This window comes from Morchella importuna, assembly GCF_003444635.1.
Source record: "Morchella importuna strain M04M26 chromosome Unknown Morimp01GS026, whole genome shotgun sequence".
Lineage (NCBI taxonomy): Eukaryota > Fungi > Ascomycota > Pezizomycetes > Pezizales > Morchellaceae > Morchella > Morchella importuna.
In genome coordinates, this window is record NW_025763423.1 from 171,698 (window position 1) to 183,835 (window position 12,138).

General features: G+C 46.4%; 2 protein-coding genes across 2 annotated transcripts; both read right to left on the reverse strand.

Moving 5' to 3' along the window:
• Positions 1–1,072: 1,072 nt before the first annotated feature.
• Positions 1,073–1,894, reverse strand: LAJ45_07809 (uncharacterized protein; the record flags this gene model as incomplete). The annotated part of the gene is made up of 1 exon (XM_046117364.1): positions 1,073–1,894. The coding sequence occupies one exon, from the start codon at positions 1,892–1,894 to the stop codon at positions 1,073–1,075; it is 822 nt and encodes a 273-aa protein (XP_045969349.1).
• A 4,088-nt stretch (positions 1,895–5,982) lies between these two features.
• On the reverse strand, positions 5,983–10,798 carry LAJ45_07810 (uncharacterized protein; the record flags this gene model as incomplete). Its single annotated transcript, XM_046117365.1, has 6 exons — positions 5,983–6,045; positions 6,105–6,773; positions 6,829–6,945; positions 7,005–8,162; positions 8,223–9,728; positions 9,809–10,798. 6 exons carry the CDS (start codon positions 10,796–10,798, stop codon positions 5,983–5,985), a joined length of 4,503 nt encoding a protein of 1,500 aa, XP_045969350.1.
• Positions 10,799–12,138: the final 1,340 nt, after the last annotated feature.

The following is a 12,138-nucleotide window of genomic DNA, read 5'->3' on the forward strand; positions in this document are numbered from 1 at the left end:
ATACATGTATATACACCTAGAAAATTAGAGTGTTTTGAGTATGTATGATACGTTGTAACTTAATGCCATCACCATTCTGCCGAACCGCGCGGGTGCCTGGCATATCGGGATATCTCCAGCAGACGCTGACTATCGCCTATGAGGCTTGATCCTTAACGCTTATATTCCTGTCTACGCATGCGCTACACCAGTACTATATGGATCACAGTCTATCACTCGCTCTTGGCGTTCAGTTGTGCGTGACCGCATTTGTACTAGCGAGCATTCACCACACCCCCAACCAACGTCACCCCATCATATCATGCTTATTTGAACACACACTCTGCAGCTCATTGGATAGAGCGTAGGGAAAACAATCTAGCCGCCGATAGTGGATTGGTATGCCTGAACTGTTATTCATCGACCCCTCACGCCTCCTCACATGTCGACTCGTCGAGCGTGGAGGGGTGTTGGAGGCAGGGCAGACACGGTACCCCCGAACGTACTCGAAACTCTGCACCGGGCTCATGCTCATTATGGACGGCGAGCGGTACTATTGGGCCGCTGGGTTAGTTATAGGTATTTATTGCTAAGCTAACCGGTACAGTGATTTTGGATGGTGCATGACAAGAGCTTGCCGATGCGGGGGAAAGGTAGACGTTTCAGAAGCAATTCCTGATTCTTTGGGCCCTATCCCTTAAGCCGTCAGGACCGATTTCAATCTCGTTACTCGTACATAATGCAGAAGTCGTGATGATAGATTACCTCATCATATCACTTCTCTGCGATGTTCCGCACTAGATATGAGTAGCGAGATTGAAATCGGTCCTGAATGCGGCTTAAGGGATAGAGACAGTATCTCGGAGGGATGAGTACATACGTACGGGATTTGGAAGACCTACCAACTCGGGCGTAGAGATTCCATACTGGCATTTTAGATCCAGTAAAAGCTGCTTGAAATATAGCCGCCGGTACATACATGCAACTCTGGCCATTTCCTGAATAACTTCAGAAAACTCTTCACCTACGCAGCTAGAAAGGTCAAGATCAATATGTCTTATTTAATTAGAAATTTAGAATATCCAATTAAAGTCTACAAATCCACCATTATGCCCAACCACCCCGCGTACTCCACCAAAGTCTTTCCATGCTCCCTCGCCCCACCCACAATCTCAGCTCTATCCATCAACACTTCCAACATCAGCACCCTCCCACTGCCCACCGCATCATGGCTCATTGCAAAATCGCCCTTCGTACCATCTCTATTCCGCATTAGGATCCGTATATCCTTCGAAAACACCTCACACATCAGCTCAAAGATCTCCTCCGATTTGCACATTCTCAATGCATAGCACACGTCACGACCAAATATATTGGCCCCATAGTCTACCAATAACCTCACCATATGCACGTTCCCGCTCATCACGGCAACTGACAACGGCTTGGACCCTAAAAACCCTAGCGAAACCCCCGGATACTCCCGTGCCCTGTGTTCCAATAGAAGCCTCACAATCTCCACATTTCCATTCTGGACCGCGATATATAGCAGTGGAGGGTTGAGGCGGTTTCTGGATTCGGTCCATGCAGGCGCACCTTTTTCCAGCAGTCTCACGATGAGTTCGTTGCCTCCCTGGATTGCATGCCATATGGGTGCTTTTTTCGTTTTGTTTCTGTGGCAGTTGATGAGAGATGTATCTTTGTCGAGAATTATCCTGGCTAGTGAGAGATAGGAATGTTGGCAGGCCCAATGGAGAGCGGGCATACCGTCTTTGTCGGTGAAGGCATGCGTGCGGAGGGTTGGGGATAAGAGGTAGAAGAGGCAGTGGTTACTTTGGAGGAGGGAATTAAGATCATTATAGAATAGGTGGTCTGTGATAGAAAGGAAGATCTCGGCGGGGAGGGAGAGGAGATTCATTGTAGTTATTTGAGCCTTTTATTTTGAGGAGGATGAAATAACGCGCATAATTCTTTCCCAGGTATTTGCCTGAATGAAGAAAAAAGGTACCTATATAGGGTAGAGCGTTAATACGTAGCTGAATTGAAGGAGATCTGACCAATAAGAGATAGGCTTTTATAAACTGGAGCCACTGGTATTCAAAGCTACACCGCATGGGGGGATACAAACCCGAGCTGCCAGTGGCAAGACAATGCCCTGTTTTCTCCCCGGTCAACCACCAAACGCTGGACCAAGACTTTGACTTTGACCTTCACAACCTTTTTCGAGAAAAAGGTGCCCCACGCACCCGCTTCTCGCAACAAACCTCCACTCAAAACAGTGCTTGCTATTATGCACTGTGACGTCAATTGATAAAAAAAAAATCTCATCTGTGAGAAACTTGGATGTGCGGCTCATTATGTACAGCGGGGGGGAAAATTATTGTAGAAACAGGGGTCTAAAAACAGGGTTTAAGTGGCTGACTCGGCCAATGGGACTCTTCCCATACTTCTACAATAATTCCCCCCCCCCCCCCCCCCCCCCGCTGTAGGGAATTGGTGCAGCGGACGCCTTGCTGATCTGAGGAACATCATCCTTCCCGCTAAAAACGCCAATCTGCCATCCCGGCTAGATCCACAGAATCTGTTATTGCAACCAGAATCTATGCCGCCCGGCATATATATATGTGCTGATATCCAAAAGTAAGGCGAACATACTCTCCTCCTCCCCTCCTCCACCAAGCCGTTGTGCATGATGATAGTGACCAATGTTGCAAACAGGCTTCATAACCCCTCCAAATGTGCCCCATATTTCAGCTTGTTATCTAGCTAGCATTGCCGCCGGTATTGCTAATGACCCGCGAACCCTAGCTATAGTTATACTAGGTAGGAATATATTTGCTTACTACGTATGGTATCGAGATCTCTTAGAATGTATCGTAGAAATAGGGATGTCTACACAGGGGCTCTTCACCAATAGAGCTCCCCCCATATCACTCGCTGTAGGTACAACATGGCGGGTCGTGGACCCGGCTCGTCCTATAAAATCGCTAGGCCCTACTTCCGGTCGTACAAACACTGAGTCTACCACACCAGTTGAACTGATAGGCGAGCTTAATTCGACCTCCCACCATAGGACCTGTCTCATATGCTTTCGCCCTCGTGACAGGAGGAATCTTCTACTCGTATACCAGGGTAAGAACCAAAAAATGCAAGTGACGGAAACAGTAATGATTTGTATGAGAGATCACCGCCACCGCATACAAATAATCCTTGCCCTGAGCAACTGCATTTTCTGGTTCTTTTCGTGGTAAACGGGTATGTACCAACAGAGTCAGCTGCAGGGATAACATCCAATGGCGGCCGTATATCAACAGAACCATATAATGGCTTGGCATCGGTCAAAAATCTAGCCTATGGAACATCAGGGTGGCGTATATGCCCGCTCCTGGCCGGTTCGATCAAAGAATAACCGCACGCGCACATGGGCCAGACAACGCAAACAAACAACCAGCCAGCGCGCCCAGTACGTAACCATTCGAACCCCAGTCCAGTCTGGCACATGATTCGACCTCCAAGGTGTCTTTGGCGAATCACAGACCATCACTCGCTCACCTCAAATTCCGGCTATCCCTCTCCAAAACTGTAAGCTTCTAGACACTTACTTGAAGAGATAGTTGCCGCCTATGGTTCATTTTACTAGAGGTGCATTGTTCGAGTGATCTTTGGTGATTGAGCGTTACTAGTGGTAGTCATGCACTAGGCGATAAAGGGTCCTTAGGGCTAGTTCGAGGGGTTAAAGGACAGCACCGTTATACAGCTATTCTCCACAACAAATTAAAGGTTTAGATACCCCCTTGGATAGGCACTGCTTCAGGCCGGTCTAATTCAAGCGTTTTGGGGGTGGTTGAAGGAGCGTAGCGGTATATAGTCAAGGGATCTAGAGACATATATGCATATGTTCCGGGCCATTAGCGGATATGATAGATTCGTGAATGGACTTGACAAATTCGCGAACGGACTTGAGGTATTCGTGAATGGACTCCTAGGCTCATACATCTATGACAGGACCAGTCTATTCACGAACAGCCCGGGGAAACTATTGTTTTAATATCAACACCTAATAACTAATAATGATTTATATCAACCCCGACGACTACTACAATCACCAGAGACCTCTAAAAAAGACTAGCGACCCTAAATATCGAGTCTGGAATAATAATTAGCACCTTCAAGATCTTTAGCGAGCTTCAGTGACATCCTATAGCCTCTATCAGCCTCAGGCACCTTTGCAAGCTCTTATTTAGGCCCTATGACCTCTAGTAAAGCCATATGGCCTCTGATAGAGCCCAGGCAATTCGGGTGTTGGTTCCAAGAGTCAATTTCACTACCTTTTGCCCAGTCCATTCGCCAACAGACCGGTGCGGTCCCAGGTGTATGGAGAAAGCAGTCCATTCACGAATTCGAGGTATCCGCTAGTGGCCCAGAACACATACCTGGAAGTCTCTTACCGCTAGGGCGTTGTTGGTTGTTTCCTGCATTCATCAGAGCTCTTCCTAGCACAAACGTGAAAGGATATTGATGCGGGCTGAGAATGAATGAACTGATGATGATAATGATTATGACACTAATAGAGATAGTGATAGTGAAGTAATAGGGAAGTGATGGTGAAGGGAACTAGACGTCGACTATATCTTTGTTTGCTTGCCATATGTGTCCTTAATGCTTACTACTTTGTCCTACGTCTATGCCACATGCTATGTACACGCAGCCATACAGAAGGCTTATTTTTTGCAATGCGCCATAAATTTAAACCCCTGCATGCGTTAGCACTTTAGTGTTAGTTCTAGGGTAGATTGGTAATGATGCTTTGTATGCTTGATACTAACTCTGGCGGTGGTGTTTGTAGTAATTTGGCCTTAGCGTCACAAAGTAAAGGATCCGCCTCCACCCGATGAGTGGGTGTATTTACTTGGCTTATCGTATATTACCAAACTATAGGCCATGCATGGCCATCCACCACCCCCGATTATGCATCTCTCACCTCATTCTCACTCTCCATACCGTTAATATGTAACCTTGGCCAGTCCCTATCTATTTACTCTAGAACGAAGTTGCTTTCCATATTCTAAACACTAGCTTAACTGCAGGTACGGCTTTGAGCGGAGAACACCAAAAGAAGTACATTTCGGGCATGCTTGCATGTGTATGTACATGTAGTACTACATCACTGCATGTAGTTTTCATTTGAGATGATACTGTAATATACAGTATACTCTCACTATAAGGATACGGTTGGGTCCAAAAATATTTATCCTTATAGCGAATTATCCTTAGAGAAAGTGAGAGGATGCTAGCAAAACGGCGCTTGCGGACTGGCCGCTGCTCTTTTATAGCGAATATATCCTTAAGTATATCAAATATTTTTATAGCGAGAGTCTACTGTAGCTAACCCCTATCTTAGCAAGTAATGCATTCGCCATCTCTTCCTGGGTATACGATGAGTGTACTAAAAGATATTATGGCTATCACAGCTCAGCCCCCCCCCCCCCCCCCTCAGGCTCTCCCCACCATAGCCAATAAGAATATAATATCCTATATATCCAATTCTTCCACCTGATAAAATGTATTGAGGCACCCATCTCTTTTTCTCCTGCCGCATACAACCCTCCGTATCCCGAACTCATACCAGCGAATATCCTGATGCTCGTATGACTGTAGCCTTATAGGGCAACTTCCCCAACTTCCACAAAAGATATTAATGAAGGAAATTGTGGACCGCCGGACTGACTAAACAGCCCTCCCTTTTCAAACAAAAAGGCCTCCACGCACTATAAACTCCGCGTAAAGGAAAAAGAAAAGAAAGCTATGAAATTTTGTGAACTGTGACCCATGCAACTACTAGAAATCAAATCAAATCAAAATCAAAAACGCCTCCCTTTATGCAAAATGTCCGTCTGGGGGTATCTACAAAAAAAAAAAATGAAAAAATGAATGAGTTAGGGAAGAGAAATTTAATCAGGTCATGACTGATACTGATTAGGGGCAAAGAGGCCTTTCCTCTTGTCATCATAGTTTCGGTTTAGATGACTTTCTCCGTACGACCAATCCTATGTCATGTATATTATACGTCTAATAATATCAAGTTAGTAAAATAGAATCAAAAGTGGAGCCTTATGGGAGAAACTTACACTGACAACACCGTGGAATCCCACAATTTCATCGTCCTCTCCACACTCAAGAACTTTGACATTATGTGCCGACAGGTGTATTGGTTTTTCTGGAAACATCTCTGAACTAACAATCGTCTTGCTCCTCTCCGAGTTGGTTTCGATCACAAGGCCTACAATACGGTCCTCGGTGTCCGACCTTTGGAACGCCACCTTAATTCTGATAATTCTCTCTCCGCTCAGGCCCGAGATGCTCATTTTTTGGCGTGGTTTAACAGTGATGGGCTCCCTGTCTGGCCACTCGCCCATTGTGACCAAGCCCATTTTCTCGGACCCACGAAAACGAATACCTGTGATTCCTTTATGCCTAAAAAGATTGACACAGACCAGGATTTGTTCCAGTTGGGATGGATCAAAGATACAGTATGTCCGTCCGACTGTATCACTATCGGAGTATAATTCGGTTCGCTGGGCTACCAATGATGAAAAGCGCATGGTTTTTCTTGGAAATGCTTTAATATTACTGAACCATCTGAGTTTGGTAGCCTTATCTAGAATTTGGAAACCGGAGGCTCCTGGCGGCGAAAGGACTCTTGGGGAGCGTTTTCTGGAACTTTTCTTGGATCGGTACAGGAGCCCTACCGTGTCCAGCACGATGGCCTCTGTGGTCGGGGTAAAAAATGGGATCTCCTGCAGAAAGGATTAGAGAGGTACAAGATCCAGATGAAGGGCACAGAACGCATACCCTGTCCAAAGTTCCGTAAATCCCAACAGCTTCCTGTCCTTCGGGTGCTTGCTGTAACCTCACATGTCCGGAAACCGTTCCAAACCATGGAGTTGTCCTACCCATGCTCGTGCAGAGCTTCAAAAGGTCAGTAAAGACTACAGGTTTTTAGTTTAAGACATATTTTCAAGTCTTACCGCGAGGGCTCCGGTATTTCCATCAGGGGAGTATAGAGACGTAAATTTCTCCCCCTTCTTTAGCTCCATAGTCACCTCATAGGCCGAACGATGTCCAAAAACGTTGTCACACCAACTACCACCCCTTCGAAATACTAGCCCACAGAACTGCCCACTTTTACTAACATAACCTTTCACGGCATCGACACCCTTTCCTGCTTCGTCGTCAAAAAACACACATGCGACGCGCGATGTAGGCTTGATATCTCCATCCGGCATGATAACATCTGTTCTGCATTTCCACGGATATTGTACCATTTCTGATACAACCTTGAAAGACTCACTGTCACTATCAGAAGGGGCATAAATCGGCGCCCATGATATAAGTTTGTGGTAGTTGAAATCAAACTTGATGGCTTTGAGATAAGGGCATGATAAGCGGTATTTGACTCGTGTAGGGGCATCCGCTCGATTCCGGTTTGTTAAGAAATAAATGCTTTCTAAAGGTGGTGAGTAATCCCCTTCGCAAGAAGCACTCTCTACCAAATCCTCATCTCCCGATACTGCCTTCTGTGACTCTCTAGGTGTAGCTTCCTCATCTGGCAGCACTGCAATTCCAACTATCCTCTCACCATTCTCGTAGTCTATTTCCTGCACAAAGATTCCTTCGTTTTCGTTATCATAACCAAAAAACCTATCCCTCTCTTGGGATTGTGAGAACGAAAACCTGATGCCCTTCATTTTCCCGTAGATTGTGATCTTTCTTAGGTACTCAAAAGATGCCCATCCAGTGTATTCAGCTTCACTGAAAGTGCGGTCGCATATCCCCATGTCTCCAGGTCTAGAGCCAATTGACCACTTACTAGGCGGAGGGCCATCGTCCCATACCTGAAGCTTATCAGTCATATCGTTAAATGGGATGGGACGCCGTAATTGTGAGCCGTAAATATCGTCGTGTCTCTCGGAACCGGTGAGGAGTACAAGGCCGAGTTGGAGGAACCTTTTTTGCTCGTAATCATATAAACAGTGCAATCCAATCATGTCGCCATTAGTTTCTTTCCGGAAGATCGTATGCGATGGGCCATCAATGTTCGAAGCTGATGTTGAAGCAAAAACTTTGTGGGTCCCCAAATATCGCGGACCGAAGACTTCGCTAGTGAGGCCGCTTTCAGTAACAAACTATGTCAATATAATTAGCGATCTATTCCATCTATCCGTTTTGACAACGTATAAACACACCAAAATCCCGTGAATACCTGTATCCCCAAATGAGATAACTATAGCGGCCATTGGATCCCGTTTTCCCTCCTCGAAGCATATGCAGTCGCTTTTGATAGCATCTGTTGTTCCTAGAACTGAGGTAAACTCTCTATTTCCCTCCCCATGTTCCCGATAAACAAACTTCAGACCCCTCAAGGCCTCATCATCATAATAACCCACAATTTCCTTCAAGCTTTTTTGTTGCTCTACCTGGGCCTCGGCGCCCTCCTCGTGGAAACCATTGTCCCATATTTCCCATTCTCCCGTGCACATCCTCCAGTCCATAATATGTAATCCTTCGCGCTCTAATAATGATGCATTGGCTGGAGGGAGTTTCTTCCAGACAGAGGCCTCACCATGAGATAGATCAACAGTCGATGGAGGGGTAGGCAAAGGTCCAAATCGGTCCCGCCTCCCACGGTCGATGGTCTCTTCCAGAATTCCAAGTGTTTCAATAAATCCGGCTGAGTTCACGAAGCCAATAATGCCAACAAGTTTCCGCCACTCAGCTGGGGCAGTGATTTTCCTGCAATTACCATTCCAATGACCAAATTTCTTCGAGAATGTATGATCGTTGCCGTAAACTAACTGTATTCCACTTATTATCTGGTTCGCTAAACAGAAGACAAATCCAGTCAGTTTTTCCGGCCGGACATCCAGGACTACAGAAGCACTGCCTCTTCTCCCAAGTTTCTGCATGGTCTTGTATTTTTCAGCATCGCTGACGCTGACGATGTCAAAGCCGAGCCCACAAACAGGTCCATCTTCACCATCCAACCAGACACAAACTTTGTCGACTTCTAGGATGATTTCCAACAAGTCTTCATCCTCCCCTTCAAATAATCGATCTCTCATACGTGAACCAAAATAGACACTCTGGGTTGTCCCTTCTTTCCCTGTCCGTACCCCCGCGTACCCTCGCACAACACCGGTTTTCTCGGCTTTCCTCTCCGGTGCTTGATACTTATGCTGGAGTATTACATCTGAACCTTCCACCAGTTCGTCTGCCATAGGTTTAACGATCTTCCAGATTCGATTCCGATTCTTCAGACCGATATCTACCGCATCCCATTCATCCCCACTATCAGACAACGTTTTAGGAGTCATCATTCGCTTTCTCAAGCGTTCAAAACTTCCTCTCCAATCTATATTTCTTAGTGCTGGTCGATCAAGCCGCTCAAGGCAAGCTTCGTAGTCCTTTACCTCCTTGACTAATGCCGGCAGGTATTGGAATTCCTCCCGTAAGAATCGTCGGTAGAAACTGTCTGGAAGGCACAAGTTGTGAACCGCAGGACTCGCCGTTTTGAGACTGAAGACATCAGTCGATGTGAGTAATTTACAAAACTCCAATAATATCTCGGGGGGCATTGATTGGAACGGGTCTTCGAGGGCCGCTCTAGGTGCACAAGAGCGTGATTGAGTACCACCGAGGGGCAAGAGGGGTGAATGTAGTACCGATATCAACGATGGGTCTGCGGCAAGCCACTATGAATTGTATTAACATGATTCTTTTTACTGGAAAAGACGAAAGGTAAAAATTAAAAAAACAAAAGGATAAAACCAACATGAAGGCCTTCCTCATGCTTCCACTGCCAACCATCACCACTTCCTTGCCCCTCCCGATAATCAACTTCTCCTAGTCTCGACACTACTCCACTTCCTCTACGCTCTTCTGATAAGGCTGCTGCGGTTGAATTGGGTACTATGGCGCTATCAATGACCCCCGTTACACCAACCAAGCCTCTGAGATAGCCCCATAATTCATCCATATCAAAACGTTCGTTCATTCCAACCACCCCTCGCTCCTTGCCTGATTCCTCTATTGCGAGGTCTAAAAGAGACCAGCATTCGTCATGAAATGGGATCGAAGAGATGACATAACGTGAATCTGGACGGCCAAGTTCTTGGTATACATGGAAGCCGTAGGTGTTTTGTTGCTTGTCCTCGTCTGAGAAAAAAGGGTGCTCCGTATGTACCCCAGAGTTATCATCGCCTTCCTCCTCATCGACTGAAGCGAAGGCATCAGCCCAATTCTGTACCTGTCGAATGAGCCCTCTACCGGTAAGATATGCTGTAGATGTCCCGTAGTCTTCGTGGTTCAACGGCTGGTGGTTCGATCTCTTGTATATCAAAGCACGCAGGTTTTTTGTCCACTTCATCTGCCTGGTCGAGATGTATTTTCCATTGTAAGCTTGCATTGTCTTCCGCTTCTCACTCACCATCCCTCGTCTACGACCTTCCTGCTCTGCAACCAGCCGTAACTCCCGGCTACGGCTTGCCGCATGGCTCATACTATTTCGAACCACCTCCTCAGGAATGCAACGGTTGTTGTGTGGTGATATATTAAACTCATTGTCGATGTCGAGGTCTTCGTTTCTATCGTCTTCGTCTTGATCCTCATCCCCGGTGTTGCTGTTGTAGATATCCTGCTCACTTCCAACAGCGTAGGAAGGCTGTGCGGGGCTCACAGCCGTACGGAATACTTGGGCAAAAGGGCCGCCGCACAAGGCACAATAGAAGTGCGTCTCATAAGATCTCGATCTGGCATCGGACATCGCAAAGATGCCTGGGGTAAATGATGTAATACCTTTGGAAATTTCTATGGCAGAAGGAGCAGATGAAGAAGAAGATCCACGATTGTTTATATTGTCGGTTTTCTCCTCTTTCGTTTTTCCCCCTGTATTCCTCCCCCTCTCTCACTCTCTCACTTCTTTCTTTTCCTTTGCTGGATAGAATAGAATGGGGCCTTGCTGTTGCTTGCCTTGCTGTCAGTCAATATTGGTGGAGGTCGAATCTCTGTGGAGGGAAAGAGTAGCAGGTGCTGACCGACTGTACGTATGGATTGGAGAAGCGAAGTGGTGTGTTTTACTGCTGCTTCTGCCGCCGGTGATGCTTGCTTCTATCGTTAAATTCAGGCGCCAAATTCAAAGTCCAAGATACTGACCTATGCTAGTGACTGATATAAAAAGCAAGTGATTTGACAGGACACACACTACGGCAACTCCATGTGCGATACTACTCTAGATAGACTAAGGCTGCCTGTACTCAACCCTCATATGAGTATGCAGTAGTATAAATATGCACTGTATGCAGACCCTGGTCAATTAGAGAGCGTTTGGGTTAGTGGATTGACCCAGCAAAGATCAAGCCAAACAGGGATTGAAATGCTGGAGGCGATTTCGGCTCTTCCGTCTCGGCTTAGTTATGTCCGTCCGATATGTATCGACGGCTAGTACAATTGTGCAGCAGCTTGCATCCGTATGCTGCCTGCTGTTATTCATGGCACCTGCACTGCACCAGGCGGCTACGTTTTATTGTGTTTTATTGTGCTTACGGGAGTTACCCGATGATCTGAGGCAGAAGGGATTGGCCGAAAAAGCAATGAAGAAGGAGGGGGGGAAAAGGAATATGAACTCCACATGATATGTATGTATGTACCTATCCACCTACGTATCGTCTTGTCTTGCGGGATTCCAGAAAAATACGGAGGAACAATTAGCAATTGCGGTAAATCAGACTTTCAACTTCCCTTTTACCCTCTCTAATCTCCAACGGGTGTATGTGTGTCCTGGCCTGGTGGTCCGTGTCTAGTGCACCGCCGGCCAAACTTCAAGTTGGCACTTAGAGTACATGTAGTTTTGGGTGCAGCACCAATTGCAAGCAGCAGCAACACTGCTGGCTGAGTTGGCTTACAAGTATGTAGGTACATGATGTAGTTACTCTATGTATGTATGTATGTAAGTTACACCCACGCACGCCCCACCGAGAAGGGGAAGAAAGTAAATTCGATTCTATGTGGTTCTGCTTGGAATTCCTTCCCACCGAAAGATGTTGTGGTGCCCACTGGCATTGATGCTTATGCAGAAAGAGGTTCATCCGAGATACTCTAGAATAT